General features: G+C 41.5%; 1 protein-coding gene across 1 annotated transcript in view; it reads right to left on the bottom strand.

Moving 5' to 3' along the window:
• MGAT4B (alpha-1,3-mannosyl-glycoprotein 4-beta-N-acetylglucosaminyltransferase B) overlaps positions 1–22,911 on the bottom strand; it is a 337,495-nt gene that overhangs the window by 22,705 nt on the left and 291,879 nt on the right. Inside the window, exons 9-11 of the mRNA XM_075856199.1 lie at positions 21,010–21,140; positions 6,781–6,888; positions 4,584–4,777 (exon numbers count right to left, since the gene is read on the bottom strand). Of these exons, the coding sequence (XP_075712314.1) occupies positions 4,584–4,777; positions 6,781–6,888; positions 21,010–21,140 (433 nt within the window). The remainder of the gene's footprint in view (positions 1–4,583; positions 4,778–6,780; positions 6,889–21,009; positions 21,141–22,911) is intronic.

Here is a 22,911-nt window from a genome sequence, read left to right as displayed (position 1 = left end):
AGAGGATTATCTAGATTGGATACAGTAGAAAACGCTCAGCTGTCAAAAGTATTCGATCTGTATTGGTTTTTCAGGCGCTAGATGTAAAAATGTATCTGTTGCACAGCAAGCAGGAATCTTCAAAATGTTGAGGAATCGAAACACAAATATATTAGAAAGTTGTATAACTTTTCATTATTATACAATGATTAAGCTTTATTTATACAATACTGGACATCCGTAGTTCTAATATACATTCACTATGTTTTCTATATGCATATTTGGCTTTCACCATAGATGCAAAATTGCTATGTAATTACCTCTATACATGCCGGTATGTAACGATCTTGAGCCCTCTCATGAGCCAGAGGCGTAGCTAGGTTCTACAGCACCCGGGGCAAAGATTCAGTTTGGCACCCCCCCCCCGACATTGCTTCCCCCTCGCTATTTGCTATGATTCCTCCATACCTCCCAACTTTCAAGTATCAGAGGTACAACAGATGCGGCGCGCATAGTAACAGTATAATGCCCTCTAGCTGCCCTCACACAGTAGAATGCCCTCTAGCTGCCCCCACACAGTATAATGCTCCCATAGCTGCCACCATGGAGTATAATGCCCCCATAGATGCACCCATACAGTATAAAGCCCACACAGATTTTCCCATGCAGTATTATGCCCATGAAATTCCCCCATACAGCATAATGCCACTATAGCTGCCCCCATACAGCATAATGCCCCTATAGCTGCCCCCATACAGCATAATGCCCCTATAGCTGCCCCATAGAGCTTAATGCCCCAAAGAGCCTAATGCCCCCAAAGCTGCTCCATACAGCATAATGCCCCCATACAGGATAATGCCCTATAGCTGCTGCCATACAGAATGCGCCCACAGCTGCCCCATACAGTATAATGCCCCCCATTGTTGCCCTATACAGTATAATGTCGACTTAGTTGCCACCATACAGTATAATGCCCCTACAGCTGTCCCATATAGTATAATGCCCCTATAGCTGCCCCCATACAGTATAATGCCTCATAACTGCACCCATACAGTATGATAGCCTTAGATGCCCCTAGTGCCAGTGCCCACATAGTGCCACAGTGCCCATGTAGATAGTGCCACACCCCCTTTAAGATAGCGCCACCGTCCCTGTAGATCGCGCCATTGGGACTCCCTCTAGGAGCGGAATCCCCAGTCAGAGCATAGGTCGGGGATTCGACTCCTAGAGGGAACCCCTGATGTCACTGTCTATATATGGACAGTAGGGCTGCGCGATCAAATAAATTCACCTTTGAGGACTAAGTTTAGACAGAATCGTTGAATCGATTTAATAATGGCGCCGTCGGGCCGAGCTACAAGACTAAGCACTAAGCTCCACCCCGCCACCTCGTCACTGCCCTGCCACCTCGTCGCTCTCTTCCGACGTTTACTTGTGAGTGAGGAGAGGGGAGATAGCATATAGCATGTAACAATTCAGTTTCCTCTCACCTCCTGTGGCTTCCCGACCGTAATGCTATGAAGTACTAGCACGGCATGTCTGCACTGCAGCTATTACTCTTCTAATGTCTGGCAGCTTTTGAAGTCATAGTCTGCCAGCCGTGGGAATGGGGGGGGGGGATGAAAACGGAGATTGGTGGGCAGGGTTGGAGAGGCTAGTTGTATATAAGGGAATGGGAGGCACAGATAATTCTTTCAGTCTTTTTACAGGCTTTATGAGTTGTTCTTTGGAGCCCCAGGTTAGCTAAAATTACGGCCTTTTTTAGCATGTGTGTGTGCACCAACAAACACATAAATCAGTATCCTACTATATCCCTGTTGCACCTCACCTCTTAATACACCTGGTCCTGCTACCAGCATACGTTAAACTCAGGTTAGCTTAAAGGCTATGTACACCTATAAAAGGCATTTTTTTTTTTAAATAAAAAGTTCCGTCAGTGTAATTGATGCAACTTTCTAATTACTTTTTGAAAGAATATTTTTTACTTTTTAAGATACAGCTGCTTTGTATCCTGTACACAGAGCAGCTGTATCGTTCGCTAAGACCTGAATCCGTCAGTCCCGCGGACATGACAAGTTCAGTGTCTGACACACAAGATCCACCAGTAATCTATCACACCTAAAGTCATAATTTAGATGTCATAGATTACAGGTGGATCCTGCATGTCGACCCGCTTTCACTTAACCCGTCAGGAACGCGAACCTGACGAGATTTAGTGCTAGGTACTGCTGCTCTGTATAGAAAATACAGAACAGCTGTATCTCAAAAAGTAAAACAATTTTTTAATAAAAACTAATTATAAAGTTGCACTAATCAAACGGACTGGCCTTTCAGTAAAGGAAAAAAAATGCCTTTCAAAGGTCTACACTGCGTTTAAATGGCGGTCTTCCTCCATATTTTTTTCATCCTTCAACTCCAGGTGCCTCTGCTGTGGTTTCATCATTTCTATAGTCACCTCGCTGCCCCTGATGTAGCTCACCCACCCTCCATGTGCCTTTCCACCCACCATGTGCATTGCAGCCCTGGTAATGCCTCCCTACCTGGCAGACATCTTCCTGCCAACATAGTGCCTTGAGGCCCCTGAAGGCACATCTCCACTCCCCAGGTGCCTCACTGTGTCCCTCTGGCCAAAAGGATCTTCCCCACTCATGACGCGACTCGCTTCACCACCAAGACTTGTGTCTTGGGGTTTTTTTTGTTTGTTTTTTTTAGTTTAACAAAAACAACAAAATCGAGATTCAAATCTAAAAATCGGCCATGGTGTTGAAAAAAACCTAGATTTAATTATTTGGCAAAATCGCCCAGTCCCTAATTGACAGTGATATCAGGGGCTACTCCTGAAGCGGAATCCCCTGCCAGAGCTTCGGCAACGGGGATTCCGCTCCAAAGGAGCCACTGACGTCACTGTCCACATATGTACAGTGACTTCAAGGGCTTTCCCGGGCACAGCACTTAAAGTAGCGCTGTGCCCGGGGTGTCCTCGGTGAGCGGAGGAGCTCCCTCCGCTCTGAACCAACACTGAAGCATTAGGTTCAACTGTATCTGCGTCCTGAGGACGCAGATACAGTTGACTGTGGACAAATACGTCCGGCCGTCCGGGACGGTTGGGAGGTATGATTGCTCTCCTGGAGCAGGAGCCCCTGACGTCACTGTCCATATATGGATAGTGACGTCAGTGTGCATGCCGCTCCCCCCCTTCTAGTTGCGCCTGGGGCACATGCCCAGCCTGCCCCCCCCCCCAGCTAAGCCCCTGCATGAGCAATGTGTCTTATATAGAGCCAATCACTGACCCCCATACATGACTTTATGGTCCTTATGATATGCTGGGCTAGCATAGATGTCATATTCAAAGGATACCGGAAGTCTGCGATCATTCTGACGGTCATCGGATTGTGGTTTGCTTTTACTATTTATGCTATTTATAGCCGCATTTTATTAACACCAGTATGTTTGTTAATCTTATACTCTGTGATACGGCTTCTATTCAGGCAGGATCTTTATAAGCAGCTTTATCTAAGTTTTACCACAGGGGCTCATAAGAGAAGAGTCGGTAAAGATAGATAAATACTGTAAAAGCTGTGCAAACATTTGCTGAGTGCTGAGCGATATCAAGTCGAGCAAGTAAAGACTTCACTTAAACATTTGATGCAATTTGAAAACACTTACAAAATGCTCCACACCTGGAATACACTTATTTCATGAACTCAGACATTCTGTCCATCTAAATCAGTTCTGGCATTGAGATGCACATATTAAAGGGAATCTGCCATCACAATGCAGTTTTTGTGTGTTTTTAGACCAATCATTTTTATATTATTATGTATAGCACATTTTGCACTGTGAGTTTTTTTTTTTGTTCTATACTAGTGGTTCTCAATGTTTTGAAGCCCAACAATTCCTACTAAAATAAATTACACTAAAAGTACCACAAGGCAATGCTCATATACTGTGCTGCACCCTGCATAGCATTATGACAGTTCAAGTACCCTCCAGAGACATGACTTTTACCCCTAAGGGCACACGTACCATAGGTTGGGAACCTAGGTTTCATTCATAACTACAAATTACTTAAACAAAAGCTTGTCTTGAAAAGGGGAAATCCGCCGAAAATAGATTTGCGAGATTTCAACATTTAACAAGATGACATTGGTGGAGTCTGTGAGATAGAACTTTCCCAAATTTCAAAGGGCTCAGGTTAGTCCATACAGTGCTGGTCCAAGCTCCTGGATTCCACCAATATGATATTTTCACAAGTATTTAGGTGTGAGAGGAGGTAAAATAAAAAAATATATATTTTTTTAAATATATATTTTTTGGAATACTTCTCCAGTGCTCTTCATCGGGCCAAAAAACATAGGTATGTTTTATAGCCTAATGAAGAGGTCGGTCCGATCTCGTAACGCGTATCTTAGTGGAATAGTACAACACAATGCTTTGTCAAATTGGCAGATTTAGTATGAAACTGTACTAATATTGACTATACTACCCGACTGCATAAACATGAATTAATGTGATTGGACAATTAAATGACAAGAAACGAAAGAAAAAATAAATCCTGGTCATAAAGAAGGACAAACTTCCTAAGTGATTTGCTAGTCACAGACCTTTCAACCCGTAAAGGTTTGAAGAACCTAAAGCGTACAAAGTCTCCTGCAGTTGGTGTGAACGCCCAAAAGAAATCTTCTCTGAGGTAAGCCTTCTCCAAGGTGAAATGTTGGTATGTTTTTAAGCTGGTGCTGACTTCAGCGGCTGGATTTACATGTTCTTTGCGGAGAGCTTGTTTACCAAAGTCTTTGTCCTGAATGAGACAAAGAAGTTAGACTATTGGAAAATGGGATGTATATATATTACAGACTGTCATGCCGAATCAATTCCATTGTGTATATTGGGAAACATTTTTGTTTTCTTAGTAATGCATTAAAGGCAATGTATGATTTAGGCTCTTTTCACATGGAAACCAGGAAGCAGTGCCGGATCTGTCGTACGACAAAAAGCCCCCGGAGCCCGGCATACTACATTAACTTATAAATAAATTGACAACTGGGTGTTACTATTCTCCTTGTCAAAGGGCTGTTTCCCTACACACACCGACACTGTCCAATCATCGCTGACATTACCAGACTGTGTAGGGATACATTCTATTGACAAGGGGAATGGTAACGCTCGGTTGTCAAGTATGCCTGGGTTACACAGACACTTTTTGTAGCACTACGGATTAATTTGCAATATCTAATGACAGCTGCAACTCCATAAGTAAAATCAGTTAGTTGTGTCACAAAAAGTCTCCGTGTAGGCCAGGCTTACATTTCCAGGAGCAACTCACAACAAAGAGTTCTAAGTAAGGATGCCCTAGAATTGTTATTTCATGGGCACAAGGATTTACTATAAAAGACGTCAGGAGAGGTGACAGCTCCTCTATAAATCCAGTGACTCACAGTTGACGTCTTCTGTGGTTGTAGACGTTCTCTCCTTTTCTTCTCCGTCCAATCCAAACCGCCATGACGACTTCTCCTGATGACTGCAGTTCCCTGACAAGACATATCGGTGCCGGAAAGACAGGAAGGCAGAGCCAACGCGCTTGCCGTTGACAGACCGTGCTAGCTTCGCAAAGAACATCTTGACGTTTTCCAGCGTTAGGAAACTTGTGTGCGCGCCACGGCGCGACGCTGTCTAGCATCAGTACACCGTGTGGGTCATCGAGCATCGGTTCTGCCCGACTAGAGATGGGGGGAACCCAAGTTCAGAAAACAAAAAAAAAAATAATATAGAATAGAATTTACATTGGGAGGCCCAGCTAGCCCACTAGTAGAGCTGCCTGCGAGGAATCTGCCTAGTTGTGCAGATTGTCAGTCCGGGCCTGGGCATATTGCTAGGATATGTCATCACTATCTTAGCGATGGGGGTACAAATGACAGGGCCACCACCGATAACTCCAGAATAAAGGGGCTGTCTAACAGTTTTTCTCTACACGGCAGTGCTTCCAGCCCCCTGCTATGCAGGGCACAGCCCCATTTTCTTGAGGCAGCTGTCCTGCAGTTCCCTGCACAGCAGGTGGATGGAAGCACGGTTATGCAGATGAAATTCTGATGGATTAAAGGAGTCCCAGGGCTCGAACCCCCACCGATAATAATGTTATGAAATACGGGGATATCCATTTAAAACGCATACTGAGGTATTTTACCAGAGAAGATTAGTCTTCCCTGTGTCAATTATACTATATACAGAAGAGCAGACTAGTGCACAGTTTTTTTTATTATACTACATACCTGGGGCCGTTAATTTTCCCTATATTATTCAATTATATTACATTAAAAAAAGCAGTCTCTAGTTCTGTCTGTTTATAGTATTTTATGCAGGAGAACAGGGCTTTATTTACCATGTGGCAGGATGCGGGTGCCAAAGGCCAGAGGATACAGGGGATGATGGAAAAATATTTGATGGTCAAGGCTAGTTAATGTTTCATACCTGAAGTGTACTGGTTTACTCACCTCTCCAGGATCCAGCCTCCTGTTGTTCAGTTTCCTCTTAGTTCTCTGCACTGATCATAGAGATCAGAGAAGGGAATATAGAGAACTGTGAGGATGTGATTAAACAGCCGCAGTTCTCCGTATGATCGGACTGAGCGCTTTATGAGCATTCTGCCTCATCACTAAGGGAGTGTGTGCCGGAAGTTTAACGGCAAAAGTGAATATGACACCAATGAAAACGTGTCAGCCTTTATTCTTTATATTGCTGACCATGTCTCCAACTTTTATAGAGTTGTTACAATATTTTCATAAATACTCATGCATTTCTTCATACCTTTAATTTCTGTATTTTTCCTGCCAGAGAAGAGTGGGTTCCTACATGTTGGAAAAGTGAGGGTTTGAACCGGATCCTCAGATTTGCTTTTTGTCTATCGCAGTGTTTCTGAAATTGCAAAGCAGTCATTATAGAAGATCGGATAATGTGAACATTTAAAGAAAGCAAGGGTACTGGTTAACACCATGCCGCCACATTATTCAGGATCACAAACAATGCACATCACATAAAGCAGAAAGCACTGAGACGCAATGGAAATTTTTACACTTAATTATCAAACTTCAAGGTGATTATTTTTCGTTCCGATCACATATTTGCCTAGCTAACATTTTTTAACGGGAATCTCACTAGAGATCTAGTTTCAGTCACACAGACTATGAATTTCCGTTAAACAGCAGATAGGCAGAGCAGATTTTATTATATTGTTTTATCTTTTGTTCTTCAAATGTGTGGAAGACATGATAAATGATAAAGTCAATTCAGATTTCCATAGAAACCACGGTTTACATCTATTGCACTGATGAGGACCAATAAGACGGAAACAGTTGTGTAAATATTGGAATCAAGAGTTCCACAATTTTAGGCTTTGCACATGCGATACAACTATGTTTCTGGATATAAAGTTAGCATTAGGAGTGAAAAGGATTTTTTTCAATAAATTCACCAATTATTCTGAAACAAATGAGTAAAACCCCTTGTTTTGGGATTTGTGATGGAGGTCTTGTTTATGCCAACCCCCATAATATTGCTGGTTATATTGACAAGTTCAAATCTATGAATACCTTTAACTGTTGTATTTTTCATTTTTTCAGATGTATGTATTTTGGGATAAAAAAATTTTTTCTAATAAATCCTTATTCAAATTTTTCCATAGTTTTTGAGATGCAGCTTTTATGTATCCACTTTGCATACAAAGCTGCATCTTGGCACTTTAACCCAAATCCGTCAGTCCAGCTAACTGATGGTTGGGCACAGAGCAGATCGCGTGTGAATCTGACACACAGGATCTCCCTACGAATGATCGAATCTACTTTGATTTGATCATTAGTAGGGTGATCCTGTGTGTTAGATGCACAAACACACCTTTGAAAACTATACATATATTTTTTATTTAAAACAGTGTATTACGTTTGTTTAGTGCAACTTTGTAATTACTTTTTTTATTAAAAATTATTTTTACTTTTTCAGATACAGCTGCTTTGTATTCTATATACAGAGCAGCTGTATCTTATGCTGAGACCTGAATCCATCATGTCAGGGGGACTGTAGGGTTCAGTGACAGCGGGTCCTGCATGTATTCAAAAGTAATTACAAAGTTGCACCAAACACACGATTACAGTTTTATAAAAAAATAAAACATACGTTTTTAAAGGTGTACATAGCCTTTAAAGTCTGTTAGCAGCCCACAGAATTACACCTTGAAATACCGCTTCCGCTATGTAGTTCGTATTACCTGGTCAGTGTATGGATAAAATAACATGAATAACTATTAGAATAAAATAACATTTCACAACAACATGTAGTGCACAGCTACAGTGGCAAGTTTCTGTAGCTTGACAACACCACTAAAATCACTGGCAGACCAGTTCTTTAGCAAGATTAGATTTCCTTAAAAACAGGACTATAGGGGGTTTTACACAGGACGATTATCGGGCAGACGAGCGTTAATATAACGCTCGTTGCCGATAATTGCCCTGTGTAAACAGGGGAATGATCAGCAGATGAACGAGCAAACGCTCGATCATCTGCTGGTCGTATCGTTTTAAAAAAGTAAAATATTATCGTTGACAGCACCTCTCCCTGTGTAAACAGGGAGATGCACAGCTGACATCATATTAACGGATTGGGATGAGCGATTGGCGTAACGACCGCTCGTCCCCATCCATAGCTCTGTGTGACAGGAGCAAGCGAGTGTAGATCAACGATGTGTCGTTGATCGGCGCTCGCTGCACCGGCCGGTGTAAAAGGGCATTAAGGGTGTGGCACGTGCCCTGTGAACTAATGGCTATGGATAATGACTAAAGGGCCTGTTACACCGGTTGACACTCGGCCGACGCAGCGAGCGCCGATTAACGAGACATTGTTGATCGGCGCTCGCTTGCTCCTGTCACACACAGCTAGGGATGGGGACGAGCGGTTGTTACTCCGATCACTCGTCCCCATACATTATCATCATGTCGGCAGCGCATCTCCCTTTTTACACAGCGAGATGTGCTGGAATGATAATGTTTTACTTTTTTAAAAATGATACATTTGCTTGTTCATCTGATCGCTGCCCTTTTTACACAGGGCAATTATCGGCAATGAGCGTTATATTAACTCTCGTCTGCCCGATAATCGTCCTGTGTAGAACCCCTTTAATACTATACATACACAAGATTGACAGACAGTGAGCGAAGGGAAAGAGAATTGTCTGCTTTATGACAGTTCTCCATAGTTTTTGCTTTTTGGGTAAAGACCTGCCATACGTGTCAGAATGATGTCACAGAATGACATCACCAGATCCATGTTGTCCTCATTTTAATAGTGTCAACTCCTTGATAGATTTCTTCCAAATGACCTCTCTAGGTATCAAAATTGATTAATCAAATATGGTGCAAAGGAAAAAAGTTAAGTAGTTGCCCATAGCAACCAATCAGGTTCAAGCTCATTTTTAAAAAAAGCCCTTTTGAAAATGAAAGAAGCAATCTGATTGGTTGCTATGGGCGAGTAGTTTTCCTTTGCAGCAGTTTTGATAAATCACTTTTGATGCTATAGAGGTCATTTAAAAGAAATCTTTCAAGGAGTTGACACTGTTAAAATGAAAACATGAATCTGTGTATCAATGTATATTTTTCCCCCCAGATGCACAGGATAATGTAAATTTGTTTCTACAGATGCTACTTTTGTTAAATTGCAGCTTTGCCAGGAGAAACGAAGACCGTCTCCTGGACTATAAACACATATGGTATGAATAGACCTGAAGTAGGACTAATTAACACAAGTACATCATTTTTAAGACAAAGTACACTGATTACAACCGTAAATGAGTAAAGGTAATACACAAATCATAGCAACAAATAAAAACAGTATTTTTCAAATTACATACTCCAACACCAGTGTAAACATTCCCAGCGAAATATTATAGTAAAAAAGAAATTAATTAAAATAAGTCCACACTAATACTACTACTACCTATATATACAATGCCGGGGGGGGGGGGGGGATCAATAGCATTGCGCCGCCTGTTGGCTTAATAAAGATGCAAATCGAGGTGCATTCCAAATTTGTGTCATAAATGCGACTTCCTTGGCACTCGCCAGCTTTGGAAAGTGCTACAAAAATGGGTGGAGTTTACAGGGAGTGGGCGTGGTCTCCATTGTTTAAACAAATTAATACTAATACTGTTAATTAATAACTAACTAATACTGTTTATTACTCACAGCGTTTTTCTCCTGCGGCCATTGTGCGCCGCGGGCATAAAACGCTTTCTCTGCCTCCCATTGATTTCAATGGGAGGTCAGAGGCGTAAACGCCCGAAGATAGGGCATGTCCCTTCCTTCTCCCGCGAGACTGTTTTACCGCTTGCCGGAAAAAGACGCCTCCGCCTCCCATTGAAATCAATGGGATGCATTTTCGGGCCGTTTTTGACGAGTTTTGCGACGCGGTTTCCGCGTCAAAAAAACTCTGTGTGAACATAGCCTTACATAGTTCATTAAAGAGGTGTTCCAGTCATAGCAATCGATGGAAATATTCCTAGTATATGATATCACTTGCTGATCCATGGAGGTGTAACCAGAGGGACCGCCAACAATCACGATCCAAGGCTCCTTCAGCAATTTATCTGCACAGCGTTGCTTCGGAGTACAGGAAAAAATTCACAAGGTACCGCAGTGCTCCACAAAGCACTATGTCCTTCATTTAGCAGTCTATGGGGGTCCCAGCAGTCAGTTATCTGAAGTGATAACTTACCCCTTTAATCAGGAAGCGAGCTCGGCTATACATGCATTATATTGTTGCCTGGATTAATGCTCTGGATATACTTCAGTCTTGTTAAGCACTGACCACAAACTTGGCAGATATAAGACCGCAATAATCAGCAGAAAAATGAAATAACGATAAGAGTACGGTGATTAATTTGTGTTATATTCACTTGCAGGAAGAGCAGCTCTGGGAGTTTACAAATAAGCTGATAATATTAAGAGTCATTTAGTGGTCTGTTTATTAGGTTCTAAAATAAATGCAATATTAAGAAATCTGAACATCCAATCACCAAAGGGAGTTCAGAGTAATCTTTCATGCAGTGGTAATTATCTCCAAATGTGGTTTTCAGAATTCCCATTATCATTATGGAACACGTTTGGACATGGAAACAAGTGCAATAAGTGTTTAACCTCTGGCAAGTCCAAAGTGGCCGATGCAGTATGCAAATAAAGGAAAAAGTCCAGTGGGGTAATACGATTATAACCCCCCATTCCTGTCCATACTCCCATCATAAAGCTGCTCTTTTTTATTACTATCCCCTGCGACGGCAAGACCTACAGAGTCCCCAGCTGCTTTTTATTTTCTTTATCTGGGGAAGCTACGTCACTGGAGGTTCCCTGTAGCCACAGTGACATAACCGGGCATATGGGACAGTCTGGCTTTCAAGATCGCCGTTGCGGGGCCGCCGCACAGGTATGTGTGGTGACCCCGGCTGTGAAGTTCTCTTGTGGCAAAGCTCTGTCAGCTTTCCCGGGGAGCGCCGTTGTTGGACTGGGTGGGGGCACAAAGGCCACAGGAATGGATCCCAGAGATACCGTGCGGGAAGGGCAGCCATCCAAGCTCCCTCTGCTGCATCGGGGGAAGTTCCAGCGATAACTGTCTATACAGTGGCATCTGTCACTTATAGGCTATTATGGCATCGGTTAGCCCCTGGATAGAATAGCATACTCGATTAAGCTATTCTATCCAGCAAAAAAACAGCATACCCGACATGTAGCATCTAATGGATGTCAAAAGGACACTTTTGGCCTCCATCGGTATAATAGGACCCTATGGATAGGTGTGACGCAGTGAGAAAGGGGCAACTGGCCTTGTTACCCATATCCAATCACTCTGGATGGCAAAGGAATAAATCTGCAGCATTATACGCATGTTGCGGATTTCAAAATCCGCAGCATGCCCTATTGTCTGCAGCCGAAAAAAAATCTGCTGTGTGTGAATGGGGTTCTGAAAACCCAATTCTTACGCATGATGATGTATTTTACAGAATTCACAGAAAAAACCTGCAACAAATCTGCTGCGTCTGAACATGGCCCAAATGGCTTCAGACAACTCTGGGACTGGTTTCCTGCTTATGACTATTTCTGAAAAGTAAAAAAAAATAACATGGTCAGAAGGCCTATAGCTATAGGTGGAGCAAAGGTAACAGTCGCACCTGGGCCTGGGGGCTTAAGAGGGCCCCTCTGCCACATACACCAGTATTATAAATGGCACATGATTTGTGCATGGGTTTGCAAGTTTACCCTCTGATGATGAGAATTCAGAAACAAGGAACTTTAATCACATTTATTTTTGAATGTCTAAAATGTATTGTCAGGACACAATTACCTGATGAACATATTATGTTCTTGTTTGTGATCTTTAGATGCGACCTGGAAAGGTTGTGATTATGTCTGCCACACTAACGTCATACTGTGCCCGCACAGATGGGCAGGGGAATGACAGATGCTGGCTTTAGAGATCAGAAGGAAACCGTCATGGACAGAATTATTAATCCTGCCTCAGTCCGTTAACATGGATGCCTAGAAAATATTTGCCCAAGGCAGAGAGGCTAGAAGCAAAAATTTAAATGAAAAGCTTAATAGCAACGTCTCCAGGGAAGAAGGCAAAGCACAGGATGCAAAATCCAATGAGCTGCCTGACCCACCCTGACCCCGGTGCTGCATCCGAGATGCCAAGGGGAAGTAATATGGAAAGAAAAAATTTCATCACAAATCCTCCTCGCGGAACCTTGTGGATTATTGACTGTAAACTGCATTCACATAAAATCACTGGGACTTATTACCAGGCAGTAAACCACAATTTTACAGCAGGTTTTCATGAGCGCAGGCCGAGAAAGTCGAGGTGACAGAAATACGTGGGGCAGAGCGAGCAGTAGTAACTTGTATTAACATCGAGAATAGAGTGCAATACGCTTACTGACGGGGACTAACATTTTTAAAAACTACTTCTTCACGTATCGGAACATTATCCTGAATTAGGCCTTGAACGTATGTCCTGTAAATATTTCATTTCTGGCTACTTGGGAATGCAGAATAACAAAGGTTTCACACTGTTGGACAGGCTCCAGCTTTTACAACTTTGATGTACACAACATATAAAAAAATTCAACTTCAGATGTAGTTAAATGTTGAAGGGAAGGAACCGTACACGTTTCCGTTTGATGTTGAAAAATACAGCCTGTCAACCGTATCTGGGCCGAAGATGCGAAAAAAAACAAAAACGAAAAAAAACCAAAAAACCTTCTTAACGGTCCGAATATGAATTCTGACATCTGACTTCTTTGAAAACCATTCGCCTCTGCGCTAGATAACTTTTGTAAAGCGCTTTGCTCAGAGACCGCATGAAATCTGCAAGATAGGTAAGGCAAGTTTATAGACTTTTTTGGTATCCACTTATTTAAAGCCTATATCCACTTTTCCAAAAATGTTCATTGCGCCAATTTATCTAACATAGCCCCGGTGTGGTCTGATCTTGAAGTCATAACTCCTTTTCATCTATCCACTACTTACCAACCGTATGTATGTTATCAAGTAGAGTACCGATAAAAAGAAAAAAGGCAATTTAGAACACATCACAGTTTTATGGATATCCTCTCTTTCCTAAAAATTTGTGTGCCAGGATGCACAGAGGCAAGTAGAGGAGAACTGGAGGAATTATTTAAAGGCAAGTATATTGTGGTGTTATTTTTTCATACATGGTACAGCCTTAGGCCGGATTCAGACGAGCGTGTGCGTTTTGCGCACGCAAAAAACGCGGCATTTTGCATGCGCAAAAGGCACTTAACAGCTCCGTGTGTCATGATCATATGGTGCGCGGCTGTGTGCTTTTCGCGCAGCCGCCATCATTATGACACTCCGTTTGTATGTTTGTAAACAGAAAAGCACGTGGTGCTTTTCTGTTTTCATTCATACTTTTTACTGCTGTTGCGCGAATAACGCGCGTCCCACGGAAGTGCTTCCGTGTGCTGCGCGTGATTTTCACGCACCCATTGACTTCAATGGGTGCGTGATGCGCGAAATCCGCACAAAGAACGGACATGTCGTGAGTTTTACGCAGCGGACTCACGCTGCGTAAAAATCACGGACTGTATGCACGGCCCCATAGACTAATATAGGTCCGTGCGAGGCGCGTGAAAATCACGTGCGTTGCACGGACGTATATCACGTTCGTCTGAATAAGCCCTTATGGGGTTTTTGAAAATGTAGAAACTCTATTTAACATAAAAATAAGGTTATATATAAAATATACTGACTGTAACAAATATTTGTTAACATTAACAAGTATTTTCTTAGGAAACCACGGTAGTATAGACTAAGTGTTGTCTGCTTTTGACAATCTGTACTTCTTAGAAGGGTCCCTTGAAATAAGCTGATAAAGTATCCTGCAGCTCGGATCTCCAGTGATCAGTAGTAATCTGTGGGGAAATCAGCAGTAAGTGTTTAATTCCCCTGCAGCGCCACCACAGGGAAAAATGAAGCACTACATAGTTCCCATTCAAATCAATGATCTGTCCGTGTAATACAGGACAGGTCCTTCAGTATCGTGTAACCGTTCTCTCCTCTGACAAAGATATGAGGATCCTGAGGACCCCACTCTAACTCAGAATTCCCCGAAAGAGTATACAAAATTGAATTTTCTAAACTAGAAAACTGATTTAAGATTAAAAAAATCTCATATTTACAAGAACGCCAAGAATTGCAGATGTGCTATTAGGGAGTCTGAATAGTCTTGGCGACAATCCCTTTGAAATGAATATAATTTTTCATGGCCTGAGAGAAGAGTACAACTCCAGGACTGTTTAAGGGTTTGACAAACCTTTAGGCCTTACTTACACAGTGCAGATTTTGCTTGCATTTTTTAAGCCCAAACCAGAGTTTGATCCAGGAGAGCAGACCTATTATGCCTTCCTTCATATATTTCTTCTGTTTAGGTTCCGTCCCTGGTTTTGACTTGTAAGATACTGGCATCATCTGCAGCAAATCTACTGTGTGAACAAGGCCTTATGGCATATCGTGTACTTTAATATAACCAGCAGTGTAACAATCATCCTATTTTAAGGAGTATTAAGGAACTTTGTTCAAACTAGATTATTAGACTTATTCTAGAAGAAAAGCCCTGGGTGATATGCGTACAGCCCCTATGGCGCGAATACAAATAATACCCAGATACAAGTATAAAAATGAATTTTAATTAGTGCGATCTCAAAGCGTTGTAGAAAATCCTCCCAGGACAGAATGGACATATTTTATATAAAATATTTCTCCTGCCAGAAAGCAGCAGTATGACAGCACAGCAGTCTTAGCGCTACCTAATTAAAGTCATATATTTTTGTTGAATAGAGCTAGCTATAGGCAGCTGGAAGTAATGAGATATCCAGCATCACTTCATTATTAAAAGTGCTCATTATGATAGGGGGGAAAAATACGGAGAATGAAAGAAACTTAAACACGATACAGAGGTAGGGACAGGATTTATTGTACGTACACCAGCAATAGTTCTCGCTGGAGCAGATTTAATTGGCTGCAAGGAAGATGAATGGGGCAGATACTCAGAAACTAAGGAAATGGGTTGAATGAACTGATTCATAGACTGTATACAGACTCTCACACACCTATTCATGCTTAAGAGTACCGCAGTCAGATCAACATACACGATTCTATTCTTTCCAATTACACATATAGACGTGTCCTTTAATTGACGCTCTTCTATAACATTTTTATTCAAGGTCTCACCCATCCTTTCGATTCATGGTCTAAGAAAATTCAATCTACAACATTTGACTGAAAGCGTACAGTCACGTTTTGATATTATTTTACAATTAACATCAAGATATAAGATACCTAAAAAGTTGAGTAACTTTGCAAATATTTTAGCCTATGCATCTGGTATGGTTCCTGAGTTACATACTGTATTATAATCCAGCGCCCCATTCATAATGCCGCTGGTTGCTACAGGGATCAGTCAACAAAACAATTAACAGACTGCTGACAGATGCCCCCCTTACAACTCAATCAGTACTTAGCCAGTTAGACTGTAGAATATGTATCTTTTACCCCATGCAGACAGTGGGGTCCAGCTCTGAATCCCACCAGAAGCGGTCAGTCGTATGGATTATCACTTTAGATGCAGAACCGATCAAATGGCTGAGCATCTCACATGAAATTGCGTTACTGTACGGACATCACCATCCCAGCATAGGCTTAGTGGGATCCTGGAAAGCTGCGTGCCTAAGGCCTCCATCACACAGGGTTTTTGGCGGGGGGCTTTTAAACGGCCACACCTAGAGTATGCCATGTTTTAAATTAAAATGCCACGGATCAAAAAAAACACCACAAAACACTGTATGTAGACTCTCTCAGATTTTACCATAGACATAATACGAACATCTGGCCGCATATATTTTTTTTTAAAGCAAAAACGCGCAAAAAAAAGCGCCGTGAAAAAGGTCACCGAATATGCGAGTAAACGCTGGGTGTGAATCAAGCCTTAGAAAACTTTTACTTTGGGCTGCAACCTTTTATCATAGTGTTGTATGCTTGAAAACCAGAGATACTTTGACAACAAAACACTCAATGAATGTCTTGCAGTTTTACGAAGAATATTCTTTTACTAAGGATATATCTTGAAGTTTTATGGGCTGCAGTTTCTCCCTAAAGACTCCTTGAAAAGGGATCACAACCTTCTTCAAACAGTATTATCCCAATTCTTTCTTGGTCTATTCAAACACAGTAACTAAAAAAAATGGCATGCACAGGATAGTGGATGGTGAGATCTAAATGCTGCTATGAAATGACTTCACCGAGCCACAAATGGCCCTTTGTTATTTCCACCCAGTGAAGGAAGACATTTATCCCCGCACAATAGAGCATTAGTCGGTACATTGCAGCAAGGATTCTTGGAAACCGTCCTGAGTGGTCTGAGATAACAGCAGGCAATGGAACATGCAAGTTTTTCATCTGCAGGGTAGATTTGGCTCTAATTTTTAGGTCTTCTCACAGCACTTGAATACCCATCATCCCTCTTTAAAAAAAAATACTTCCCAGATCTGCGCAGTTATCCGGTAATTCCTTCAGCCAGACATGTCCCTCTGTGTTTTTATTTAATTAATATTTCTTCAGGCTAATGCGAGGTGTCCGAGATGCCCGGAGGAACAGCAGACCTTATCCATAAGATGTGGGGGTGCCCCATTCTTCAGTGATTTTGGGAGCAGGTATTTGGATTAGTGGATACCCTATTTCAGATCGGTGTACCACGTATTCCGTTGATAGGTGTTCTTGGATATATGTGGAAGATCTTACAATTAGTACTTTTCAAAAATTAGCAACTCAAAAATATTGTATCAACCACGTAAACTGATAGCTATGAGATGGTTGGACTCCTTTGCACCCACATATAGGGAGCTGGTTAATCATATGAACGGAGTATAATGCCCCTATAGCCACCCCCACAGTATAATGTCCCTCATAGCTGCCACAACACAGTAGAATGCCCCCATAACTGCCCTCCACACAGTATAATACCCCTCATAACTGTCCTCCACACAGTATAATGCCCCCATAACTGCCCTCCACACAGTATAATGCCCCCATATCTGCACCCCACACAGTATAAAGTCCCCCCTAGCTGCCCCCATGCTGTATAATGCCCAACAGCTGCCCCCAATAGCGCCTGATAAAAATAATAATGTACATACTCACCTAACCCCGTTTCAATGATGAGTGGAGGAGATCCCTCTGCTCTTCTGGTCTGTGCGGTGCGGTACGGTGCAGACAGGCGCACTGATGTCACTGCCGCGTTTCCAGTGATACATTGTGAATGGTAGAGCAGGGACTTTACGATCTCCTGCTCTACCTTTGGATCCAACTGTATCTGCGTCCTTTTGATGCAGATACGGTTTAAACGGAGAGAAAATAATTGAAAAATAAATTGATCAAACCAAAATTCGCCAGATGACGTCGATTAATTGCGCTGAATTTCGATTAAAATTGCCCAGCCCTATTTTTAGTTCCCAATTTATATATGGTATTAAAGAATTCCCTTTATATATGGTATTAAAGGCTTATTATATCCTTAACAATGTGAGATTTTCTTCAAACCATTCCTAACTGATTCCCAAAATATTTTAGACAGACGGATGCATCCTGCCTCGCTTTCTCTCCATTCTTTTTTTTAAAGCATACAATATTGGGCCCAAAACCATTATTCGTGGCTGGACAGCAGGAAGAGCGTGTGCCGCTCCTCCATAGAGATGAATGGAAGCTATAGCCGTCTCTACCATTCCCAGCCTTGAGTGCTCCATATTGTCCCAACAAATTGGTCAATACTATTACATATTATATTCTATGTATCTGCAATTACAGATGGATTCCATATAGAAAATGACTTATACCTGTGTTGAGATTATTTAAGGACAGAGCATAAGATTGTGTTGCCCTTAATGTTTACCAAGTGAGCACTCGAAAGAAGGTGGAACTACAGAACGATGGACAGATCTTGTTCTGCCGCAGTCCTGTGCTGGCAGATCCCTACACACGATGTTCAACACTATATGTGTATTATTGTATGTAGCACACGACACACAGTCAACACAATAAAAGTGAAATAGAAAATCAAAACCCGGAAAAAAAAACACAACAAGTCGTATAGTAAGATAATAGTAATCTACAACCATCCAACTAGTTAGTAACAGTCCAGTCCTGTGTACATTATATCAAGCAATCCACAATGAATGTCTCACTTGGCTATAGAGGAATGATATAGAGTACGATGGACAGATTTAGTTCTATAAAAACTCCGCAATGAATGAGTATATTATGTTTGTTTCTCAGTAACGCACAGCCTTTACTATTTATTAACGTAATGTAGCGGCTTAATTTACCATGCAGTTTTATATAAATGTAATTCGGCTCGAACATTAATGAGGATTCATGACCGTGCAGTCAGCATTAGAGAACTGGACTTAATTATCATTTATTGGATCACAAACTATGAGGCCAACTATTTATTTCATGCATATTTCTATTATTTATGTCTATTCTACATTCTTCATCCACTTGCTCTAAAGCCAGCGGTACACTTCGCAAAAGTGGAAACAAGATAAGGCATACAAAAATACTTTTCCGTCTCCACAGCAAAATGAATCACCCTTTGGGATAAAATGTCACACAAAAACATTGCACTGACATTACTAATAGACCCCTACGATGCATCTCACCCGTTTCCCACTGAGCGCCAGTCTTCACTGCCAGAGCTACAACGTGTCGCTGAGTGCCTAAGCCATTACTAGGTGCAGACCTGTAGTTTAATATGTTGCGTTCATGGCAAACTGTGCACCTTGGGAGGCAACTGGCTCACATGTTAGCATCATGGGATCGAACGTGACCAGGGCAAATGATGTAAGTTGATTGTGAACATGGGTTTGCTAGAAGGATTGCATCCAGGGGTCTGTACGGGTCTGCACTGCGGTAGCGTAGTGTACTACATGCACTGCCATATACCTCCATGCATACTCAATTGCTATTGCCTTAGATAAAAGGGATTCCCAGCCTCATAAATGTTTTAAAAATAAACTGGATGTGTGTTAAAATAACAAAAACAAAAAAAAGTTTTGGAACTTGTGTTGCCTTGTCCCAAGTCAGTCTATGTTTATGATCCAGCAATGAGTACTACTCCACCAGACCTAAAATTCTTCAAATGGTCTTTCTATTCCACGATACAAAAATACATACAACGAAGGTGACGTTTCGGCCAAACGATGGCCTTTCTTAAGCTCAAAGGCCTTCGATTGGCCGAAACGTCGCCTTTACTGTATGTGATTTTATATCATGGACTAAAAAGACTATTTGATTGAAGAATTTTGTGTTTGTGGCATTGGTACTCGTTGCTGGATCTTATTGTGTATTGGGGAACGGCGCCACACTGCACAGCTGATTACACGGACTATGCTGAGGAATATTACTACAAATTTTGGAATTTGTCTTTGTTTATGTAATTCCAGCAATAACGTTTGTCTCGAATATGACTGCGGCATCCAATAATCCCTGGCCGCAGCTCAAGTTACATAGGTTGAAAAAAAGACACAGGTCCATCAAGTTCAACCTTTCTCAATCAATTCCAAGTCATTCATTGCGTGATTAGTTATAAACCCCTATGCAATACATCAGTAAATAATCATCTAACCTTTTTTTTTTTTTTTTAAATAATGACACAGTATTGGCCATTACTACCTCTTGGGGTAGGGCATTCCATAGGATGACTACTCTAACTGTAAAGAACCCTTTCCTTTATTGATGTCTGAAATGTCTTTTTTTCCACAAGCAATGAACGTCCCCTGGTCCTTTGTAGAGTTCTAGGAAAGGACAGGTTGATCTGTCGTCACAACTAGAGCCAGTAATTGTCTGACATGATCATGAGAGAAAGGGGGAGAGAGAGGGGGAGAGAGAGGGGGAGGGAGAGGGGGAGAGAGAGAGGGAGAGAGGGGGAGGGAGAGGGGGAGAGAGAGAGGGAGAGAGGGAAGGGAAGAGAAGAGAAGAGAAAAGAGAAGAGAGAGAGAGAGAAAACCCCTTTAACTGGATATATATATCTATATAGATGTATATATCTATATATCTATATAGATGTATATATATCTATATAGATGTATATATATCTATATAGATATATATCTATATCTATATAGATATATATCTATATCTATACACACATACATATCTATCGCTATCGCTGTTTCCTATTGTTCGAATGTACTCAGACATGTTTATCATGGAAACCGATAAATTCAGCAGAAAATGTCTCCTGCCAATGTAATTCCAGATATCTTTTACATTTCTGTAATGCACAGCCAACTTCAAGTTCTATTTCACAGAACCCAGATAATGTTTTATGTATAAATGACAGGTGCAATTTAAAATGCAGACGGTACACAAAGCTCCTCCGAAGAGGTGATTCTCACAAATACCACAGTGGCAATCTCATATTACTTACAGCATCCTTCTCCGGATTGCACACTTTCACCCACAGGATGTGGTCCAGCAGCCAGTCGATAGGCTTGTCTTTGTAAAACATGAGGATAAACTCGACAATCAGGCTGAGGTCCAGAGACTTGAAGAGCTTTCCTGAACGTAATGAAAGAAAATTGTGTTTACTCCGATTTCTTTTCAACACGCTTCATAAATATAATTTCAAAATATCCACTATGGATTAGAAGTTTTGGTGAAGCTTTCTGAGCAGATTGATGGTATTTAAGGCTTAATGACGGCAATCAAATGAAAGAGACGGTGAGCGATCGATAAGGATACAAGTATACAGTGTGTGCGGAATTCTAGACATTCACGGTTGGCAAACAAAAGTGGGAAGAAGCGGGTGTAAATATATCCTGGCTGCTATTAACAATGAGAATCCTTATCTTTACTTATAGAATGTATTGAGGAGCCGAATCCAAGGTAAACAATAATTGAGCGAAAATGCGAAATTTACGGCAACAATTACTAGTCACTAGTGCAATACATTGTTCTTGGCATTTTGTTTTTCCGCTGTTTACCGTGTGGCAAAAATAACATGTTAACTTTATTCTATGGGTCGGTACAAATGCGGAGATACTAAATATGTATAGGTTTATTCTTTCATTTTAGTACTTTTGCGCAATAAACACATTTTATGGAAAAAATATTTTTGTGTTGCTGCATTATACATCCATAAAGTTTTTATTTTTTTGTCTATGTATACGTATGAGGGCTTGTTTTATGCGGGAAGAGTTCTAGCTTGTATTGGTACCACTTTGGGGCACACAAAATGTATTGATTGCCTATTATTATTTTGTTTTGTGGTGTGAAAAATAACAGCATTTCTGTCATTTTCTCTTTATGGATAACTTTTTTTTAAAAAAAATAATTTTTAAAAGTAAAATTTTTTTCTGGGAGACTTTTTTTCTTTACAAAACTTTATTGGACATAAGTTTACTTTTTTTTTCGTCTCACTAGGGGACTCAAGGAAGCAGCGATATTTTGATAGCTAGTATAATAGTTTGGAATGCTTAGTATTCCAAAGTATTATTGCCTGTCAGTGTAACGCTGGCAAGGCCTAATAGGCAGATCCAATGGCAGACTTGGGGGCCATTGTCGGGACCCCAGCTGCCATGATAACCTATCGGTGCTCTGGGATTGCCTTCTCCCTCTGTCAAAGTCCTTAGATGTTGCAGTCTCTTTTGACCGCAGGGTCTAAAGGGTAACTGCCAGGATCGATCTCCGACCCCAACAGTTGCAGCAGAGCACTGTAACAGTAATAGAGAACTTTTACCAGTGCTATACTATTACATCACTGGAAGTCACAGGGTTAATTTTTTGAGGCAGTCCTCAATTAAACTGGCCCACCCCTCTTCACAGCAGCAGAAAAATGCTTTACAGTAGAGTCATCAAAGTCAGGAACTGAAATTCTGCCCCCCTCACTGACATTGCTAGCCCACAACACAAACCCTGTCCGTTCATTCTGCTCAATGATAAGGGTTTTGGACTTGATGGGTGACTGGCCAAATTCTATGGTGACACTGACTGAGAAACTACATATCAAAAATTAAAAAAAATCTGTATTCAAGCAAAATACAGGCAGCTGAATGACATTTGCACAGAGGTCAAACATCTGCAGACTTCGGAATACTAGGGAGGTAAGCCTCACATTACCAATGCTTCATTTCCGAGCTACCTTGGTCTTGCACCCAGAGCATCCATCAGCTAGAATGGCAGCTCACAAACATCTCTTTACGGGATTCTGATGAGTTGGACAATAAACGCTTTTTAGGACTGGTTCACATGGCGGATTTTGAATGGCAGGTCCCGCCGTGGAACTATTCCTGCCGACGGTAGGAAGATTCCTCCCTCCCATTAACATCAA

This window comes from Rhinoderma darwinii, chromosome 3, assembly GCF_050947455.1.
Source record: "Rhinoderma darwinii isolate aRhiDar2 chromosome 3, aRhiDar2.hap1, whole genome shotgun sequence".
Taxonomy (NCBI): domain Eukaryota; kingdom Metazoa; phylum Chordata; class Amphibia; order Anura; family Rhinodermatidae; genus Rhinoderma; species Rhinoderma darwinii.
The sequence above is the reverse complement of the archived record's forward strand: the minus strand, read 5'-3'. Positions and strand labels throughout refer to the sequence as shown.